Genomic DNA, 23,189 nt, shown 5'->3' with positions numbered 1-23,189 from the left:
TTGAGACAATCAAAATATGGGACAAGTCAAGTGTTTTTATTTTCCAGGAGTTTCCTGCTCCTGCAACCACCCCCTTCCTTGGTGCAAAGAATTGAAAAGGGATGAATATGTTAGTGTCATCTCCAATTTCAAATAGGTAGACATTTCAAAAGCTGATTCTCTCTGGAGAAAATGTTGTACCTCTGGAGTGAAAATATCATTTGAAAGGCGAGACAGTAAAAGCTAGTCATCTCAAAATGAAAATTTCCTCACGGTGGCTTTCCTTTTCACCTCAGCGGTTATAAGAAAGGGGGAAGAAAATGAGAGTGAGTGAGAGTCAGATTGGAGAAGGTGTGTGAAGGCTTTGAAAAGAGAGAACTAAAAGGGAGAAACACACTGATGAGGAGAGGAGTGACACCTCCTGAAGAGCATGTTAATAACGTGCCAGGCTTGGACAGGTAACCGGTAATCAGACCCCTCTGATTGTGACAAGGCAGACAGGAAACACACACAAACACTCTCGGCCTCTCCATCTCCATCAGCCCCTGAAACTGCAAGACTGCTCCGTTGTGTTCTGGGGCAGCCCCCTTTTGCTAACAGTGTGTCGCAGCTTTTATGGAGACAAAAGAAACAAATGAGATGGCTGGGTTACAACAAACAGCTCCGGGTTGTTCTCTCCCCTGTAAAATGAAAGGGCCTTTTTCTTTCTTTCTTTCTTTTTTTTTTTTCCTGCAACCACCGTGTCAATTAGAGGAGGTGTTGCTCATACTCATTCTCTGGTTCACTGCCAGCTTGAGGTGATTGTTATTTATTTAGATCCAGCTTGGAAAAGGGAGTTTAAGCAGTGCAGAAAACAGCCCTTACCGGAAGAGTGTATTTCAACATTACCTGGAGATAAAAACCCCAGGAAGGATCATGCCAGCGGGGAGGCTGAGGCATAAAGGAAGGAAGTAAAAACAGCCTGGCACGGGCCGGATTCTGATCTGTGAGGTGGGAACTGTGTAAAGAAAGCCTCTTCTAAACATTTCCCCCCGGTGACTGAGAGAAGGCCAGAGGCACTGAGGTCAGCAGATAGAGTCCTGCGCCCATTGACAGCTGCTGGCTTGACTTTGATGCACCATCAGTGTTCGGCACAACTCTCCACCCACCCCTCCTCACTCTGCCCATCTCGCGCTAACCACCGCAAGCGTGTTTGCTCAACCTGAACGCACGCTAGCCTCTCATTATGCCGCCCATGCAAACTTTGTCTCTTTTGCAGCTGTTTAATGGCTGCACGTCTGTTTTTGTTTGTTTCCTCACCATAAGATTATTGCACCTTTATGGTTGGTCGGGGGGTTGGAATAATCCCTGGCATCTGTTCGAAGAGGGAGGGGTGCGCCCAGAGCCAGAGGTAGAGGCATACTTCTATTTTTTTATTTTTTTAAGTACGAGACCATGCGGCCCCCTATTTCATCTCCTGCTACTGAGGCTGAGGCTGGGGCTGGATTTTTAAAGCGAGTGATGGAGGGGCTGTATGCTAACTGGCACAGAGGTCACTGAAGGAGCTTCCCCCTGCCGTTCTCCTTCCCAAAATGATCACAGAATATCAGCGATTAATCCAACTGCTGTTTTGTTAGTCTAATTTACCCACAACTGTATGCACAGAAGTAACTTACAATGACCCTCGTTGTGAATACTTATTTTCCTCTTTCTTTTCTTTGCTGTGTTTTTTTCCTCTTGTATTAAAGGAGCGAGCCTTAGCTCCTCATCCCCTTTGCTATCTTTTTCCTAATTCAAGTCTCCATCTTGCCATGACTTCACTGCCTCTGGTCATTATGGCAAAAGAACAGGAAGTTAATCAACACAGCTTTATCTCCCAGCCTGCACCTGGAGGCGAGGGTGCCAGTCATGCTACCACCAAACCACTCTTTTGGGACCCCTGCCAGCCTGGGAACCCCTCACAGGGCCATGCCCTGCAGCGTCCCTGTGGGCTATCGCCAGTGTGCTGTGACTCTCTGCCAGGTCACACTTGTGACTTGTGGCCTTGATGAGCCAATAGGAGCTTTCTTAATGTGTGTTGAGTGTGTCTGCATGCAGAAACAGATAGTCATAAAGAGAATAATTACAACTTGCTTGTGCTGCCACATATGTCTAAAAAAAGCTTTGACAAAGCTTTCTGTTTTTGGACACATTATTCAGGGGCGTTAACTGGGAAATGCAAGGGGTGACATGACCCCCACCACTGAAATCTAATGTACTAACCCATAAGCTTTGATTGGTTATCTACTCAGTCATAGATGGATTGTGTTCAAACCAACTTCAACCTGCTTTTGTGGCATTTCATTATAGCACATTTTCTATTTGTGGTACTTTTGACAGACTCTTTTGGAGATGTATCTCGTTTATGAGCCCTTAAAGAATATTCTATTATTTTTAAATTGTAAAAAAAAAATGTCTACATGAGTTTGGGGAATGCATGATGCTGTCAATATAAGTACTTAGAATTATTACTGGAGACAGAAATGGTATAAATTCTACTTGGACATGTGTCTGCACACTTCTTCATGCTACCAAGCTGCCCCAGTCGATCTACCCCAGTCACAAATGATTGACACACCTATGATGTTATTGCCCCATGTGGACATGCAATGTAACAACACATTTCCCCCAGAGGAGAGTGTTATCCTCCTCAAGCCTCACAGACAAAACAAGACAATATTTGAACAACATATTCCAACATAAAGGTTTGTTGACACTCTAACAAGAGGAGAGATGCACATCCTTAAAAAAACTGAAAACATATATTTGTAGAAGATGACACCGGGTCTGTGTCGAGCTGGCTCTCTCTAACAGTCTGAGAAGCTGACAAATGTTCCTGCTGAAGAGTGAATTGCTGCCTGTCGCTGTTAATCATTAGGTTGTGTACCAGCATCCAAAGTGCTTTTATTTCTGCCCATTAGTTTGGTGAGAAAATGGCTGGGTATGGTCTGGCGTGTTCTCCTCTTATACTCAGACAGAAGTAGTAGGCAGGGTGAGCATGGGAAAGATGAAAGTGTTTCAAGTATCTCTATTTCTAATAGTGGCAGTTTGGACTTTTTGTGTGTCTATGCTATATCTTTGTACACAACTATCTCCCAAGGATCTCCGGCCTTTTTCTTAAGACACAGAACACAGGCATGTCAATATTGTGAGACTGGCGTGTAATTATTATTCAAAGGTTAAAGAGTGGATTGATCCAAAGAGGAGTGTCAAGGGCAGATCAAAGGGATTTAGGGGAGGATCGGACCAAAAATGTTAAAAGCCGCTCGCTCTCAAACACAGAGATGTCAATCTTCCTGAGAGCACCTTGATGTCCTCAGAGGAGAACTTGATCAAAGCGTTCGTAACAAAGATGGTCTCGGAAGATGATCTGACCTCAGCTGCATTCCACTTCTGTCTTTCACTTTACTTTTTTTTTTTAACCAGTCTCCATTTACCTGGCTGAGCCCCCCCTGCACGGCCCCTGTCTCCGTCTTTCCTCTGTTTGTGCTGCTGGTTAGACTGTCTGAATATCAATGAAGCAGTCTCAGCGATGTATTACAAACACAAGAGAACAGTGATTAAAGATGACATATCTAAGCCTCACTCCCTTCCTCTCTGCTCTCTCTTCTCTTTTTCACAGGAGATCGCGGCTTACTTGATAACATTTGAAAAGCATGAAGAATGGCTAACGACATCCCCTAAAACAAGGTAAGAAAATTACACTCCTGCCCTCTTTTACAACAGAAGTTAAAATTCATAGCCATTAAATTATAACATCTAGGGAGCCTAAGTTTTTTGGTTTTACATATTTTTTCCTTCAACACCACTTCCCTCATGCACAGCTTGCAGCCTCCCTTTGGTTCAGTGAAGGATGTTAAATATTACAGGCTGCTGATGGCTACTCAGAAAAGTTTGCAGATAAATTCTGGAATATTAATATTAACTAATAATTGCCTTTTAGCTAGCTAATTAACGTAACATGCAATGGTGCTGTATCTGTTTTGAATTGGTGTGATAATTTGTTCCCATTTGTCTGCACACTCACCGCTCCACTAATAACACTGTCGAAGCTGGGGCTGTTTGTTTGGGTCAGACGTTACACCCACATGTGGAACGGAATGCCAAAAGCTACTGAAATATTTGAAATACAATACGGCTGCCAGCATTGCCGTTAATTCCTGTTGTTCATGTATACACATACGGAGCCAATTTTCAACTAAAGGGCACAATTTTCTAGGCTAATTGACTAAATTTAACAAGAACAATTTAGTATATAAAAAAAACAAAATTTAAGAATTGACTGTGGTGTTACTATGTTATGTATGTCATAGATTAAGTCATAAATGATGTGGCTTTGTGACAGCATCATAGTCATTTCATAGTACTGGATAATCTTAGGTTTGAATATCTTATCTCTTATGGTGCTTTCACAACAACCCTGAAAATTAACTGAAATGTTCAGGGTGAGATGCACGCGTCAGCGCTCCTCTGTTAATATTGGTGTCTAAATAAAAGTATCATTGGTATAAGGGCAAAAGTTCAAATTATTGCTGTTGCTTTGTGCGTCGCGAGACCCCACCCCTTTGTGGACATGTGAACGAGCAAGTCAGAAAGATTTCAGAGGCAGTCCGCCTGAAATTTTCTAGACATTTTCAGGAGTGCATATGTGAAAACGGCTTTACTGTTGGACAGCTCTTGGAAAGACAACATTGAGGCGACATTTCCAGCATGGAGACAGCCATTGATGGGACTCTAAAGCCCCCTGCAGTAACAGATTGGTGACGTCACTCAGGATTTGTCCATTCATATTCACAATCTATTCTTTTTATACAATATTCCCCCTTACTTAGGATATATTTTCATATATTTGTAACCAGCTCAGATGTTAAAAAAAAACCCTCACCATTTTCCTGCAAGCTGGACTGGCTATGATAGCATTTTAGCAATCCTCATCCATGTGTAAATGGGCCCTGTGCTCACTGACATCGAAACCATTCGTCACGTCGCTCTCCCCAGCCCATCTCTCTTGACTGCCTTGGAGGGACATGGATAATAGTTCTGCATAAAGACACTGCCAATTAAAATAGGTTCTGTGGTGTAATTATGGAGCATGGACCAAAGAGCACACAGCTCACCAGTTTCTTTTAATTTTTATTATCAAAAAAGTCACCTGTCTCCTTCAGCCTCTCCTCTAACTAAACAAAAATTAACCAATGTCAGGCATATCTCAGCTGTGTGGCCTGCATGATTGACAAAGAGACTCTGGATTTCCCCACCAGAACACAAGTGCTACCTTATTGTACATTAAAGGGATTCCTTTGAAAAACGATTTTCAAGGAGATCATTTCACCAAATAGTCATTTAGTCATTCCTCTTTTTATAGTTGAATTATCATATTGTATATTTTCAGATCATAAATGGTTTGAGTTGAAAATGAATGTTACTTTTGAAAAACCGTTAGAGGGCAGCCTAATGAGATGACATAGACAAACAAATAGAAAACGGTTAAGAATAAAAATGGAGCTATGAAAGCTGCTAAAGTACTACAAAGGTTCCAGTCATTTCCAGGTCAACCTAAAAATGGCATTCGTTTGAGCTGTGAGAGACTATAGATCAAGTGAATTTGTTGCCAAATGGTCCTCTGGATTCTCATGTCCACAGTCCGACACTTCTGGCTCTCTGTTTTGCTGTTGTCTCAGCTGCCAGTGTGTTCAAGGATTTCAACCCCATGTCATGTCACAGTGCAGGTGCTGATATCTCAGCAAACTTGTCACAAGGGAGCAGCCCCTGGTGTGCACCTGCAGTTCAAGTGACACCGCAACAACACATTCCATGTTTCAGAGGAGTCATCCCTGCAGGACAAGCTGTGTGCCTTCACTGTACGTGTGTGTTTCTGGGCAGGGAAAGAGGCTGTGAAGTGTTTGTGTTTTCCCAGATGTCAGTGAAAGGGTAGAGCTCAGTGATGGATGTTAAGGCCAGGAAAGGTTGTGGGGGAGTGAAAGGGTGTGCCATATATGTGTGATTGATGGAAGCTGATTGATGGCTGGCCTCTGTATGAAAGTCTTTCTGCTCAAGGTCATGGGTGAGAGGCCAGACTTAGGACACCTGTGGTTAAGTGCTGCCTTATCATTTGTCACCACACAGGGTTCAGGGTGCTTGTGGACGGCTGTGTGTGCATCTGATTGTGGGCGTGGGCTGTCTGCATGTCTGCGTGTGGCTTGACCCCTGTGGGGAATAGGCTAAGTAGGCTAATTCTGCCCCTGCCAGCGCCCGTAGACAGGGTCAGCGGGGCATGATGGGAGTCAGAGATAAGCAGCAGGGTCATACACGTGGAGGCACTGTGCTGCATGGCTGCACTGTATGCATGTAACCACTCTGACACATGCAGGTCGTAAACATGGGAGTGGGCCACAGCGAGAGCTCAAGGAGCTGACGCTATCTGTTTGACCAAGGTGACACGCAATGCAGGACATGCCCTGAATAGAGATGGCATCCTGTCAACACGAGGGAGATGAGATGAAGTGGTCCAATTACATGCACGCACAGATGTATTTTACTATGCTGGTGCTGCTGCGCATCATCGGGGCTCATACAGTAAGCGTACAGCCAGTGTTATCTTTTGTTTTGGTCTGTTTCTGTTTGTTTATCATTTCAAATCTGAAGCGTGCCAGGGGGAAAGTGTTGGTATGCTGAGTGATTGATGTGCCTAGCTCTAGTAATACACATTCTCTTTCAGATAGGAAGTGCAACAGTGCTTAAAATCAATACCAGTGTTCTCCCACTGACTGCTTGAACAGCACTACAGCTAATTCAGGCCGCACCTGTCAGGGCCGGGGAAATCTTTCCCTACCCGGGCCTTACACTTTAATTTACACCCACAGCCTTGCTGGCTTCCATTTCCATTAAAGGGAGAGCCTGGCATTATGGCTTTAATGAAGGCCGCGGCCGGGCTGTGATTTAGGATGGCCGTTACCCTGCACCTTCACTCCACGGGAGGGAACACACTTAAAGGGACAATTAGGATTCTCCTCCCTTGCATCCTCCCAGGTAGCCATTCTTTCCTTTTGGCTTTTTAAAGATGTGTCCATGTTGCTTCAGCTGATGGGATCTGAAGGTGCCTGTGGGAAGAGAGTGGGGAAAAAACCGGGGGAGGGCACAGGGACATAGTGGTACAAAATGTAGACAATAACATTTGATTTGACCTCATCATGGGCTTTACAATGTGCTCCTGTTGAGAGAAGACATTCATTCTCCATCATAAATGACACAAATGTCTCCTTGCGGGGCTTTTTCAGAGGTGTTTGTATGCTGACAGATGGAGAAACTATTGACTAGAGGGTGTCACAGATTGGTCAGCCCAAAGAGCTAATGGACACCTGTGTGTTATATAGCAATTGCTCGTTATCCTGAATACTCCCTAAATGGCACACGGTTTCATGAGTGGAGCAGTCACACATTAGGGTTTCTCTTCTCTACGGTTTGTTTTATAGGGCTGCTTAACAGCAACACAAAAACACAGCAGAGAAAGAGATGAGAGAGATTCTACGCCTGTTATCCACATGGCTCTGTGTTGTGTGTGTGAGTGTGTGTGTGTGTGTGTGTGGGGGGGGGGGGGGGGGGGTTATCTTCTCTTGCATAAAATTCAGGCAGTAATTACTGTTGGAAAGTTGAAGTAGTAAGCTGTATCAGCTATTTGCTTCGACTTGTTCCCAAATTTGTACACACGAGTTTACACATGTGCTTACATGATCACAGAACACAAGCACATACACACGCATACACATTGTATATTGAAACTATCAAACAATAAGCACCAGTCCTTGGAGGGCCTGGCTATGACACTGAACCTTGCCGCCCCCACGTCCCAGCGCAATAGCCCTCTCTCCTCCCACATCCACAGCTACAGCAGAAGCAGCAGCTCTCCAAAATGAAACCGAGTCCCTTTAGACAGCTTCCAAAGACAATGCTTTTATTAAAACCTACAGCAGCGGCGCCACCCCAGAGGCACGGGCACACCAACAACAGAGTCGAGCACAACTGAAAGGCAGCCTGAAATCTACTAATGACTGTTTGTTTGCCATTGTGTATGGTGTTTGCCATTGTGTACAGAGTCTGGGATTTTGTGCAGATCTGTGTTAGATAGTGTGAGTGAGGGAGAAGTAGACGGGATTGTGTTTACGCTTGTAATGCACTCTTGTGTATGCACATGACATGTCTGCTAAGCCAAGAGAGTGTGACTGTGCATGTGAAAAAGAAATTGTGAGTGAACATATGAAGGCTTTTATGAATGTATTGAGATGGCGTGCGCGTGAGTGATTGCCAGTGAAAGTATGTGGATGTGTGTTTGAATTAAAAATTGAGTACTTGTGCATACTACTGTAACTCTGTGACTATTTTATAAGGGGTAGTGTCTGGATGAGTCTGCCACAGTGAATAAGACCTCGCAAGGCCTGTGTGTAAACTCTGTTTCTGTCACCTAGTCTGGCACATGGTGTGTGTGTGTGCGCGTGTGTGATTGTGTGTGTGTGTGACGTGGGTTTATAGAGGGGGTGGGGGTTGATGTGTAGGATGTGCCTGAGAAGGGCGTCTGATAGTGTTTGGTCCTAATGCTTTGTGGCACTCGTTGGCTGGCAGAGTTTCAGAGGAGAGTGGGAAAGGACAGGAACAGCAGGATAGAGAGACATGGGAGAAAAAGAGAGAGGGGGAAGCACAAAGAAAGAGAGACACAAAGGCATAAAAAATAAAGAGGCATTAGATTACATCACATTGAAAAGAAGTCAGCAGGACACAGCACTAAATCAAGTCAGAATTATGCAAAAAGCGAACATGTTAAGTAAATGTGGAGAGACAGTTTGGTGAGGTCATATAGTGTGATCCCCTTCATCTATTTCCTGTGTTTGTCCTTCTTCTCTTCTCTTGTTTTTACCCCCAACTCATCATGAGTTAAAGTTTAGTTTGCTCCATAGTGACACATCTCCCCTGGCCATTCCGTTCTGTCGGCCCCTGAAGGACATTGTCCCATGCTGCTTCCCCCCCCAGTCAACAGGCCTGACAAGGACAGCTATGCCCACCTGGGGCCTTGTGGGCTGGGTGAAATAAAGCCCACTGGGAGAAAGCAGAAAGGACAGGAGTGAGGTGAACTGAAGAGAGCATGAGGTAAGAGTGAATGAAGGAGAGAAAATGAAAAATGACCATCGAAGAAAGAGTGAATATGATGGAGCGAGGGCAGTTTAGAAAATGGAAACATGTCGATAAGAGAAGGGAACGGACGAGATGGAGATGGGAGGGATCGTGATGGATGGAGGTGAAGAGGAGAAGGAGTGTGGGGAGGGGGGGGGGGGGATTTACGCAAACAGACGAAAGAGCAGGAGAAGATGGAATAGAGGGGGATTGAGCTGACAGAGCGAAGGAGAGAAAAAAGGAAAATAGAGTGGGTAAACAGTAGATAGAGATGGAGGGAGGTGAGCAATGGATTCAACTGACAGATAGAGAGAAGTCCTGTGGTTTTGGGGCATGGGCGGGAGAACGCAAACGGTCAATAGATTACAGCCAGTGCTGGGCCGAGCGCCTGGGCCTCAGACTCCGAGCCAACTTAATAGTGCCTCTTGTTTGTCTGTCCTCTAAAGTAATGCCCAAGCCGAGCCCAGGGAAGCAGCCTGAGCCTGAGGCTAGTGGAAATGGACAGGGGACTAGATATATGTTAGTTCTCATCCCAGCTGCTGTATATTACCCTGGCCAGCTTGCCCACCGGAGACTATTCAATACAACATAGAACATCATCTAGCTTTATCGCCTTTATTCCCTCTACACAACTGCTGCTGAAGGCCAAGAGGGGCAAGATCAGTTCTAAGAAATAATCCTCCTTTATTGTGTCCCATTTTTTATGGTAATAGAAAATGAAGTGTAGGGCATATTTTTTTACCTGTGTGTGTAGCTATTTTAAAGATCCCTGAAAAAGCTACTTCAGTCTGCAATTCTAAGTTTAAGGAACATTGTGCTGCACCTATAGACCAAGCAGCATGAAAAAGAAGCTAGCCTTGCTTGGTATGCCAATATGGAGGAGGAGGAGGAGGTGGAGGGGAGGAAGGAGTGCAGCCAGTGGCTGGCCACAGGAGAGAGGGGATAAATAAATAGAGGAGGAAGTTGATGTCAAGCAGGTGTTCAAGGAGAAAGTGTCAGCCAAGCGGGCCGAGATGGGGAGAAGTGCTGCCTCTGCAGCCTGATAATAAAGACTTAATTTAATTAGCGCTTCTGCACCGGTGAGCAGCGTGCAGGCTGGCTGTCATGGAGCGGGCCACAGACACAGCAGAGAACACCCTCAGCCACCGAATCACATAGACGACCAGCCCTATACCGACCCAGCACTCTAATGTGATCTCTGTCTCCCTGGCTATCTCTTTCTCTCTCTCTCTTTCTCTCTCTCTCTTTCTCTCTCTCTACACACACACACACACACACACACACACACACACACACACATAAAGTAGAGTTAACGTATTATTCACACCTGAGTCACTTAGAAGTCCAGACACTAAACCCTGCCTACACACCGCTCCTACACACACACAAATACAGACACTCTCCACACATGGACATGCTGCCTCATTCCTCATCTTCCTCCCAAACTAAACTCTCTTCAGCTTCTCTCTCTTCAACTCCTTGATTTTCTATTTTCAACCCCCCTATGCTCTCCACCCCCTCTTGTACTGTCCTCTTCCACCTCATCACACTGCTCTGCTGGTGCAGAGTGGCCGTATGTTGGCAGGTACTTTGAGGATTGTGACTGCAAGTCCCTATTTTCAGCCCGTCACACCCCGTTGCCCAGTTGGGTGCTGTCCTGTAGGCATATGGTGTAGCGGATCCCGGATCCTGGGCCTTTGAAAAAGCTCTAGGGGGCATTTCTGTCCAAAACAGACTGTCTTCCTACGCATTTCCCCGTGCCATACCCTGGAATCTGGTCCACCACTCTGTGCTTTGGGTGTGGTCCGAGAACGTCTGTTCCGGACCGTTCACATGACGATCCCACGGGTGGTACAGTAGCACCAGGAAACAATGCAGAGTTCTCTTGAAAGCACCCGCATATGTAGCAAGGTGGAGGATGGGGGAAGGAAGAACAGGAAGTGGCAGAGAAACATGAGGGGAAGGAGGCGGAGGAAGAGAAAGGACAGGGTGCAAGGCCTCAGTGATACCGTTTGCTGTTATGTAAAGAAAAGAGAGAAAATAGGTCCTGGATAACTGCCAGAGTGCTGGGTGAATCACCAGAAAAGAACAGGCACGACATGGGTGCACACACACACACACACACACACACACACACATACACACACACACAAACACACACACACAAACACACACTGGCACACATTATGTCCCATTTCTTCGCCCCAGCTGAGATTCACAGAACAGGAAGTACAGCGGATCATGGTTGCCACGTGGCACTGCCCAATGTGTAAAAACGGTAAGTGGTAGGACTGACCCCTGGCCTCTCCTCGTCATTTAGCAATCTAAAAGGATTGCAGCCTGGCTTGTGATATGGACACACCAAGCGGCAACCACCAGTGTTGATAAATATAGCCAGTGCTGAAGTGCAATTCCTCGAGTGTCTGCTTGAGGCTGACTGCAAAAGACAAGGAATCCCCTTTAGATCCCATATTATAATGCCCCTTTTTACAGCAGGAATAAAAATAAGTAAAAATAAACATGTTTATAGCTTGGTTTAACAAACAAGTTTGGTCTCAATAGCTATTTTCTTTATTTGTCAAATCTCTAAAGGGGTGATTTTTTTCTTATAACTCGTTTTGATTTCCTAATGGGTAAGAGTTAGCCAACATTTGCAAAATGTTGATGTGTTTGAGTTGACTGACAAGTTGGAGTGTTTGCCAGGATGCTTGAATTCTGCCTCAGTTCCAGCCCGCCTGCCTGTTTCAAGATTGATCCAAAGTTAGATGCAGAAAGCATACACAATAAGGTGACCGCCATCAATAGGCTTCAAAACGGCTCTTAAAAAACCACTGGGTGAAATTGCTGCCCATGTTTATTGTATTAAAATGCATGCACTGGAAATCACATAAATCATGGTTAATAGCCGCCTCATATACTTGACACAGTTTGTATTAATCCTTCTTTTAATATCCGCCTTGCCTATCTGTTTTCTTTTTCTTTCTTACCTTGACACACAGAAGGCTGCTCCCTAAAGATCCTTGGCTCACCGGGCATGAAACACTTTGGGTATTTTTATCCGTCTCAGTCTTGAAAAGATAGTTAGCCTGTTGATTCTAATGAGACATCTTTATTACTGTAAATTTATATTAGACACCCCAACCCCTCACACCCCTGCCCACTTCCTCAGTCAGTTTACTTTACCCCAGGCAAGACCCTTACTACTTAAAACTGCTTCATTAAAGATTGGAGAGGATGGAGTAGGTGGCATGTGGAGGATAGCCGTATATTAATTTTGCATCGTTGAATTAATCAATTCAAATAAAAGTCAATTGATAAATAATTCAGATCTTTTTTTTTGGCGCCTTTGAGAGAAGATTGCAGAAAGAAAGGTGTGAACCATTCCAGATTGGAAGATTAATATTAATGACTTTTATTAATTGCAGAGAAATAGCTATCAATTTTTCTCTTCAAATCCAGGTGTGATTTAGACTGTTTTAGACAGATCCCACAGCGGGAGAATGCCCTGAAACATGTGATTTTTCATGTCCTCGCCTTCTGTAAAATAGCTACTACCATCCAAATCTTGCAACCTTTTACATATTACATGATGAAACCCCCTTATCTACATCGTAAGTAAAGATAATTAACAAACCAGTGCAAAAAGAATGCCCTACACCTGCAACACACAACTGCCTTGCTGAACTGAAATGTGTTTGTTAAACATTTTCCCAATTTTTCATCCTTTTTCATAGCAGTGCTTCATCTTTTTTTCTGTTTGCTAGAGGTAGGTGCTCAGGAGAATTATGGTGACAGGTCAGCCGAGATTGAAAGTAGTCCTACGCCTGACCCAAAGCAAAGCACTGGTGGATACATTAACATGATAGCGATATGATTATGTCGGAATAGACATGAAGGGTTTCAATTATTTACAGGTGATGTGCCCGTTGAATTGGCAATGAAGTGGCTCGTAAATTATCCCCTCTGTCTAATCAAGCCTCCAGTGGAATAATGGAGCAAGTACTGCCAAGAAGGAATCTTTCTCTCTCCATTTTTTTCTTTCTCTTCAGTGTTTTTGGTGAATATAGTATGTGGAAGTCGGGGTTGGCTACTTTCACTGTGGGATGATGACACTCTCCAAATGACATTGGTTGAAAGGCAAGAAATGTGCCAGTGAGCGCAGGTTTAAAAACCTCTCCACTTCATCACTGCTCAGTGCTTTACTGCGCTTTATGTCACCAGACAATGATCCAGTGACAGCCAAGCATCAGAATGTGCAGCACCAGCACCTAATGTGCGCCTTGGTTCTGTGCCTGAAAGAGAGAGAGAGGGTATGAGACAGACATTTAGACATATTGTGAGATAGAAAAAGGGAGAGAGAGAGAGAGAGAGAGAACACAGACAGAAAATTCAAGGGCTGCTGTAAAGGTTGGCATGGCTCCGCTCCAATGCAGCCTTCCCAGCAGTAGCAACACTGTTCAGACAAAACACAGCCAGCCACCAGTCGCTGGCTGCTTTCTGGCATCTTCTTCAGAGGCCTGTGGTGTGGGACTCTACTCAGTTGACTGATGGCCTCTTTGATTAAAAGAAATCAAATGCCAAAGAGTTTAATAGCCTGTTTTAATGTGTCTCCAGTGAGAGTGTGTGTGATTTCTTACATATCCTGCTGATATGCAGACCTGGCACGATTGATGCAACCTCCCATTAGTATCCCATGCGTTAGTACCAAGCCACCTGCCTGCTTCCTGTCTTAAATGGAAACCATCATATTAACCCTAGTGCTGTCTGAAGTAGTTTTTCTTTCATCCCAAACCATTGGAAAAATCCAGCCCGTTTCCCTCCTAACATATAAAACGTTGTGGCAAGTCAGGTGATGTAGAATAAATCAGGGATTCTCAAACTTTGTAATGCCAAGGACCCCCATATAGCATTAATCTCTTGCAAAATTTCCTTAAAAACATTATGACGGCAAATATTTAAAATGAAACATTCAACTCATAGAACAGTTATGTATCTTATTCATTTACTTTATTCAATGTCTTCTTTGTAAACAGTCTTTTATTGTTTCTGTCTCAGATGGTGGATGTTTTAAAAAAACATTTTTTTTTGACCAGGATACAGGGTTTTGATTCTCTGTGTGAAACAATTACAGACAGATTTTGTAAGTTTAGTGGTAACTAGCTTTTTATATTTGAAGCTTAGCCTGATAATATCTGCTCTATTTTATCATTTGGAAGTGAGAAAGTGTTGAGAGATTACACAGGCGTTCTCAACTGCATTAGGTAATAGTATATTAAACCTATTTTAAAGAAACAAAGACAGGGATTTGCCTTCCACACCCACCACCATCACAATCTATAATCACCTTAGGCGGTTTACAGTAGAAAGTGGAGAGAGAACGAAACTGGAAGAAGGAATGACAGGAAGATGGAGAGGCAAAGAGGAAGTGAGATAAAAGTGAAATGTTATGGAGAGAGAGTACCACCTACTGTTCTGGTGTCTTCTGGCAGAGAATCATCTTTAGGGGAAGACAGGGCGGTCTGTTCTCAGAGCCTGGAGCCTTAGCTTCCTCTCTGTCTTTCTCTCTCCCTGAAGGAGTGAATCTGGGGTGATTGCACCCACAATTAGGGCATGAGAGGATTAGTGGTGAGTAGGACGGTGGTTGGGGGCTGTTTTTTGTTTGTGTGCTTACTATTCCCTGCAATGCATTGTGGCAGCAGATCCATGACTTTCTTTTTTTTTCTTTTTTTCAATCCCTCTTTTCAAAAATAGAAACATCACAAACAACACAACAAGCTAATATGCAAGAGGGGAAGAGGGCAAAATAAAGAGTCCAATGTGTGCCGTGCCCCCGTGTGTGTTCGCAGTTTCACACTCTAACTTTTCCTGTCACTGTGTAGCTCCACGTCCTGGGAGCCTGTTTACTCTCTGTTCCCCTTCCTAATGCCTAAACAGACGCCAAATCCCCAGCAACCACAGAAATGTCTGAACATTCCCCATCTTTGCATCTATTTCAATTGCATTTAATTTTCTTACAGACAAACACAGAGATCACAGGGGGTTGGGGGGGGGGGACCAAGCATTAGGGTTATTATGAGTTTAAAGCACTTAAAAGCTTTTGGCGGTCCTGGCACCAGGAGAAGCAAGGGTCCAGAGGAGCAGGGACACATCATGCTCCAGTTTTCAGAGAGAACCAAGTCCCAGATGTGTGTGGTAAAGTGTTTATGAGTGTTGCACGGGCAGGTTTGTGTTCTGTATGCACATAAACAAGCATGCCAGGATTGGCTGATCTCCAGGAGCCTTGTGTAACGCCTGTACCACTCCTCAGTTTGGCTTATGGCAGACTGTATTAGCTTACTCCTACAGTCAAATTCTGTATCATTGCATCTCAGACTGACTCTTCTGAGCTCTCTCCCCCAGGTCACACATGGAATTTAAGAGCTTTTCTGAAGCAAAGAGGTGTGACTCGCCCTGAGACACCCCTCTTGCTCTTTCCCCGCATCTGTGTCTCCCTCCTGTCTCTCTCTCTCTCTTTCTGCCTCTCTCTCGCTCTCTCTTTCTTACTTACTTATTTCCCCCTGCTTTTCTCCTCCACTCAAGAGTCGTGGGGCGCACGCTCAGCGGTAAACCAATTTCATTTAGTATGTTTTCATATTTTTATCCAATCATGGCATGCTTAGAGGTTTCAAAAGCCACATGACACTTTTATTGGGGCCTAATTAAGGATCTCTGATTTAATCCATGTAATTTAATAGAGATCAGTCATGGATGCAAGGCTCTTTGTCTGTACATGAGAAAGTGACGCTGATGCACTGCGACCTCTGCCTTACTGGGGCAGATCAGTGTTAAAGGGATTTACGTCAGGGCTGGTATAAATGCATGGTGTCCCTACACCACCTATTGTCCAACAAAGGTACACGGGCATTTTAAATCCACAAGTTCTTAGAGTGAAAAGCCTGAGATTCAGAACACAGACGCTCAGCTGGTTTTCGCTGCCACCAGCGGATCTGTCTGTACCTGAAGCCATACGCTCTGTAATTACCTCTTGGCTCCCTCATTGTTCTCATTTATACGCCTCTCCAAATACAAAAAGTTATTTCAATTGTTATTTTTGTTTTTCAGAGGTGTGTCTACATCAGTGAATGATTGGTTCAGGCTTCTTCATTAGAGTTGTTTACACTTACAGTCAACCCTTGAAGCCATCTGATAAGTTTCAGCTGAGTCTTGGATTGTGATCAGGAGTATTGAGATGCAGTGAAGAGCAGCATTTTCTAAACCATTCTCATAATGACTCCAATGAGAGCGAGTGAGTAAGAGAGAGAGAGAGAGAGAGAGAGAGAACTGCTTGGCTTTGTTCTGTCCCTTTCAGTAGCTGTGCACAGAAGCCCTCCAGCCAGCCAGTGTTGTGACGCAGTAGTCTTCAGCAGAGAGAAAGCAGACGAGCTGAGAAAAGCCCGGGTTGGCTGGGGTGAGGGATCGCGTGCTGGGAGATGTCTAGACGGTCAGGGATAAAAGGCCAGACAGGGAGAGGGGAAGGAGAATGGCGGAGGAGTCTGGGCCAGAGGGAGGCCATGTCGAGGGCACGGCTGGATGGGCACCTTATCTAAAATCTCGTCTAGTCGCTGTGTACTTTTTGGACACTAACCGCATTGACAGTTGACAGGGAAAGCGGTGACTTCCTGGCCCAGCACACCATCACTCACTCTTGACTCAGTCAATGACAATACTTATTGTTTCTGCCTCGACTTTCTGCCTGTGACTCCATGTTGTTTGGCATTCAAGTATCTGAACCGCCAAACAGGTGAACTAACACACTTTAATTGTTCTTAGTATCTTCAAGAAAGCACATTGTTTCAAGAAACCAATGTTTGTAATTCACCTTTGATATAAAGTCTCTCAGAGAATTTCAGTTCGGATGCTAAGCTACTTGACTCTCTTCTGTAAAGTCAAAAATATTAGGCCTGTAACAAGGAATGATTTGGGTTTCATTTCTAGCTGATCTTTGGCAGTTGAGGTAAAATGTGATGACTAATGTCTCCGACTTGGGCTCATCTTTCTACCGCTCATTATGCCTGAGCCCTAAGACAGTTTGGAGGGCGTCGGAGGCATTGCCACATTGGCCATATGCTTTCCGCTGCTCCTATCTGTCAGAGTGTCAGGACGAGGCGGGGGTGCGCTTTTCTGCACCAACAGAGGAGTGGAGTGCGGCGCTGCAGGAGGGCCTCATTACCTACACACCCTGCAAGAGGGAATGGGGACGGGTGAGCAGGCATACTGAGCGTTGTGTTTAGAACCAGAAGGTGAGCCGTTTTAAAAGGCACTCGTTCCATGCAGCTGCCCATACTTTCCCTTTAGCTCCATCATCATAGCAGAAAGTGTGACACAGGATTTTTTTAAGTACATGCTCTGACAAATTGACAAAGTAATTAAGGCAAACAACATAATTCCTTTAATGTTTTTTAATTAAACTTTGCCTTTGTGGTGGGACTTCAGCAGGGTGACGTAGGTGAAAATATGTACCTTCCATCTTCTTTGCTAATGTTCTGACATTTCTCATCTAATCACTCCATAATACCCTAAAACAGACTCTAAACAGCTCCCTAACTGAAAAAGGACAGCTAAAACCATGGAATTGGACACTAAAGAGGACACTCCAGACCCAACACTTGATGATGGCAGTGGCACCATGTTAGCTAGCAATGCAAGGCAGAACAAGACCAGACGGTGACAAGTGCAGTCATCATGAAAGCCAGTTAGTCCCTCAAACCGGATTTGGATCAGAAGGGGTACTCACAGCTATCAAGGCAAATGAGAGAGTGCACTGGCCGAAGAACACATTTCATCTACGAAGATAGTATCAGCCATCTGCAGACTAAAGCTAAAGACATGAAGGCCAAGTTAAAAATACTCATGTACAAAGCTGATGATTTTGATTGCAGGATCAGGCGTAAGAACTTGAGGATAACAGGCATTAGAGAAAAACAAGAGGGGGTGCCGGTTTAGCCTACTGGTTAGAGCATGAGCCCATGCATAGAGGTAACAGTCCTCACGGTTGTCACGGGTTGGAGTCTGACCCTAATGCATATCCCACATTTCCTGCCACTTGTCACTTTCCTGTTTGAATAAAGGCAAAACATGGCCCCATAATATCTTAGAGAAAAGGAAGATGGTAAACACTTTTGCCATACAACTCCATCTATTGATGATGATGATGATGGTTGTGAAGATGGTTTTTGTTTGGTAACGATGACTTATAAGATGGTTTCTATACTGATTAGAGCTCTCAAGAACTGTCAGCACCTGTGTGTCCAATCGGACTCAAAGCTGATCGTTTGCTCTTACTGACATTGTTCCCTTTTTTCTAGATCCTTTGCTTGTGTTGTTCTTACCCTCTGATGTACGTCGCTGGATAAAAGCGTCTGCTAAGTGAATTGTAGAATTGTAGAATCTAGCCTATCAACCCTTACAACATCTCCACCCATCACCTCTTTATCTGAATTGACATATTAGAACTAATATTGTGGCAAAAAACTCACAGCATCTTAGTAAAAAACAAGACTGACATTTATTCTTTATAAATCACTGGGCTTGCTTTTTGTTTAAAAAGCAACCGCATCAGTGAATTTCAGAGAGGAGTATGGTGTTACAAAGCAGTGTTTGCACTAGTCTAAACACCTTATGTGTTTTCTTTTAAGGCTGTTTATAGATCATTTGGCTCTTAGTAAGGCTTCACAGAACACAGTAATCCCTAGTTTTTCATGGTAGTTCACAAGAGAAAGTGGTCTGGTCCCTCATGGTTCTCAGCCTTCAGTCACCAATGATCCGATAAACTTACATCGGGAGGCTCCGTACAAATGGCCAAAGCTAAAAAAAAAAATCAAACATTTCTGGCCTTGACAATCTGTAATCTATACAGTCTGAATCAGGATAAATTAGCGACCTGGTTGCCTCTCACTCAGGTGGTTGATATGCTCAGTGGAGGAAGGCTCCATTAGAAATCAGAGGAAACTTTTCAGAGAGATCTTCTTTATGACTTTTCAAGGGAGGCATTATTGTTGAAAAAGTTATCTCAGCTGGGGGAAAGTGACTTCTCAGTGGACTAATGACTATCAGAGTAGCTCATCTAAATCTCTACCCAACTTTCAAGCTATTTTTTTTTTTTGTGATTTTCTGTGAAATTGCTCTAGCCTTTCAATGGGCTTATTTTCAAAATCTATTCAAGTAGAAAATGTCTGTTTAAAAAGGATGAAATGGTATTTTTTATTTTTCCAGATAAACAAGACAGCTGGACAATCAAAATGCTTTAATATTATTATATTTTGCATCCAGCAGCAATATTCTGTTATAATAACGCTATTATAGGCTATGAGTATATCTTTATGTAAAATATTCATGATGTTTAATGCTGACAAAATCGTGGAGGGTGAAATTACATACTTCCTTATATTTTCCATCATTTAGGAATAGGAATAGGAAGGCTGAAACAAACTATAGCTGTCGTGTATAATGAGAAAAGTTGTTGTGAACTTTTAAACTTTATTCAGAGTACATATTGGGTTGTGTTATTCAGTATTCAATCAATGCGTCCAGAGATGATTGCAGGTTCATGAAGGATCAGGTGGGGATTGAAAGGGTGGGGCTCATTGTAGTGCTGCACAACGCAATCACATGTTCCCTAATTAAATCGCCCAGTCCCTCGTAGCGTGGAAGCTAGCGGCTCGGCAGATGTAGCGGCATGTTAAACTTTATGTTGCTTGAAAATGGCTTCCGCTTCAAGTGCGTTTGAGACAGAGATGGTTTGACTGTAAAATTATGTGTTTTATGGCACCCGTTATCGGAGCGATATTCCTTAAAGATGCAGCGCTGCACATTGTGGCATTCTCCGTCTGCAGGAGAGAGCAAATTGATATGAACAGATCAACAGAGCTATGCCCTTCTGGATGTCCTTGGCACAATGCTTGGCCCTGAAATTGATTTCTCTCCATATCTCCCATGCCAAAAAACTCTCATTCAGAGATTTTATACTCCCACTGCTGACACATTTTGTTCACTTTTGGAGAGGATGTATTTCTGGAATGTCATTCATTCCGTCCCACATTTCTTTCCACACTTTTAAAGTAACCTGATAGTAATGAAGTGTATTGGACAGCGGTATTTGTCAGTTTTGTGTATAGGGTACATGCATGTGTGAAAGCACTCTAGGTATGAATTTCAAGCTGCAGAGAGAGATTGCTTTTGATTTAATGGCCATTGTGCTTGACTTTGTGTGTGTTCCACTGTAGTGTTGTGTCCTTCTCTTGCCTGTGCTGTGTCATGTAAACTCTCTCAGTCCAACATTATTTCACACATACACTCACTTACACACAGAAACACACATATCGTGCCTTGGCTATGCTCCATTAGGTGGGATGTGTCTTAAACAGGAGGCTGACGTCACCGCTTGGCTAGGGAATATAGGAAGGGTTGTGTGTATGTGTTTGTGTACGTCTCTGTTTGTGTGCCTCTGTTTTATTCTCAATGTCCTTATTGTCTCTCCCATGAGACCCCCCCCCCCCCCCCTTCCACACACCCTCTTCTCTGTATTTGTGGCCTGCTGGATTCTATTGATCAGCCTGTGAAAGCTTGAATGTCTGAAGAGGACACAGAGGGAGAGAGAGAGAGTGTGAGAGAGGGAGGGTGGAGAGGGGCATTTGTGGGTCCATATGTGTTTCTCAATTCATGTGTGTATTTTTGTGAATGTGATTTGTGATCAAATAAAACAGCTTTATGATATTATAATACCGTTTTTGGCTCCACGTTCGTTTGATGTGTGAACTTTTGCATTTATTCCTTTCATTGGTGATTCACTAATGTTGTTGCTATGGATACTTGTGCTTGTGTGAGCTGCCTTTATGTGTTCCTTTTTCTTTCTTTTTTTACAGGAGCCATGAATGAAGATTTACATCCAGGCAGAATCATGTTTAGACCTATTTCTTACTCTGTTCAGTCCACTATCAGGTCATGACATACCAATGCATGAGCACAGAAGAAACTTCAGGCAAAAGGGTGAACTACGTCATTGTCATTGCAGATTGCAATCTACAGTCAAATTTTCTAATTATCACTGTAACTGCCAAACTGGTAGAAGTGTAAATTTGAGTAGTTGACATGTCTGTGCAAAAGGGAGGTGTGAATGGAGGCTGCCTCCCACAGCGACAGACTGATACTGTTCAAACCCTCCCTCAGGGCTGTGCAACAGTCATCTAAGCCTTCAGTAATAAAACACATAGGATGCTGGTACTATCAACATAGTTGGATCTGTTGTTGTTGTTGTTGTTGTTGTAGTCGTAGGAGGTTGAACTTTTGCAAAACTCCTAAACCTTGAGGATATTTTTTTCTTCTGCATAAAAGTAAGGTTAAAAATACAGAAACACTAACATACAGAGGCTAGGAATTATGTTTTCTGAGTGATGACTTGACTTGACTTAACTTAATGAAGTTTGGTTTTTACTATTCTCCAAAGGAAACATTTATGGAAAATACAGATTTTGACAACATATAAAATCTAATCTATTCTCTATACAGGCTTCTTATTGGCTATGTAGCCACTGGAGCCTTTTTCTGGCATTGTTTCAGACCACTCACCTCGCAGAGGGCAAGGTCAATGCTAATCACTGCTTACATAATGAGTTTGCGCGATCATATGGGCCTACCATCTTAATGACAACAGTGCAAAATGCCATCTCATACTTTGCTTCAGAATATCCCATCAATGCACTAATGGCATCCTCGGTAGTGATTAAGGGAGCCTTGACACATGGCTAATGTGGTTATCACGCTGTTCAAAACCACTGGGTGACCATTTATGTCGTGTTGATAGGGACGTTGACATCCTGAAAGCATTGTTCCCATCAAAAAAAAAGATGCATTATGAGATAAAGGCAATTGCTGAAAATTAATGCATCATGAGCACAGAGTTTTTCCTGGTTGACTAAGGGATACCGGTACCCAAATAATGACAGAAGTCTACTTCAAGTCAGTACAGAGGCAATTTATCTGCCTTTGATCATGCCCTGTACCCATGGCATGCACACTAGGCAGTCATGTTAGTTTTGTTTTTCACAGAAACGACCTCTCTTTATGGGTTTTTTAAGGCCATACATTCCTCACTGTCTTCTCTCTGCTTAAAGCTCCTACAAATAGCGAATGAGGCCCAAAACAAAGAGTTCTTTGAAGAACAAAGTGAAGCTGCCACAAACAACAACCAACTGGAGACAAATCCCATCGCAGAGATTGCATGCTTTCAAGAGAGGGGAGGGGAAAGCATCCCTAACAACAAAATGATATAAATTACCACTGTTATGGTCTATACGGTTCAATTTAATGTGCTTGTAATGATAAATTATTTTGGTTATGAATCTAAAGTGGACCTGAGTGCAGTCGGAGCAGCAGGACTGTTAGAACAATTGCAGCTGTCTCCCAGGGCTGTGGCCATTAGTCAATAAATTAGAAAGTAATTAGTTTCTGCTTCTGTGGCTCTATTTGAAGCGCTTCACACAGGTGTAATGAAAATTTATTGGAGCTGTTGATCCGGAGGAGAAAAGAAAAGTAGAGGATTTGTAGCGTGTGATTGTAATGCAGGATTTCCATCTTCCGCCCTCCTTTTGTGCTCAGAGCGACAGGTAAAGTTGGCTGTGATGACCAGCATTGTGAGATTTGGCTTCATTGTTCTGAGCTTTGTCTACGGCCAATTAGCTTGTGGTTATAGATATTTCATATTTATAAGAAAAATCTTAAGAATAATTCAAATGATTTACTTATAACTCAAAAGACAAGACTTTTGGTAAGAGGAGCTTAAGGACTGGGAACGTAATCATCCATCCAACATACATGGACAAAAATGTGTTTCCCCCCTGCTCATTTGGGACCCTGAGGTTCTACAAAAGAGCCAACTTACTGTTGGAATTTTCACAAGATTTCAAGTAAAATAGCATACAAACGATTTCATTGAGGTAAGTTTTCTCTTGCTGTCAATCTACATCCAAATAAACATTATTTTAAGAATATTTGGC

The 23,189-nt window shown here is 43.5% G+C and overlaps 1 protein-coding gene across 7 annotated transcripts in view; it reads left to right on the top strand.

Moving 5' to 3' along the window:
• The window catches only part of camta1a (calmodulin binding transcription activator 1a), a 298,102-nt gene that overhangs the window by 126,768 nt on the left and 148,145 nt on the right, over positions 1-23,189 (top strand). For all 7 annotated transcript variants that reach the window (XM_065961236.1, XM_065961230.1, XM_065961231.1 and 4 more), the window contains one exon: positions 3,620-3,687. In XM_065961236.1, the coding sequence (XP_065817308.1) occupies positions 3,620-3,687 (68 nt within the window). The remainder of the gene's footprint in view (positions 1-3,619; positions 3,688-23,189) is intronic.

Source organism: Labrus bergylta, chromosome 12 (assembly GCF_963930695.1).
Source record: "Labrus bergylta chromosome 12, fLabBer1.1, whole genome shotgun sequence".
Lineage (NCBI taxonomy): Eukaryota > Metazoa > Chordata > Actinopteri > Labriformes > Labridae > Labrus > Labrus bergylta.
The sequence above is the reverse complement of the archived record's forward strand: the minus strand, read 5'-3'. Positions and strand labels throughout refer to the sequence as shown.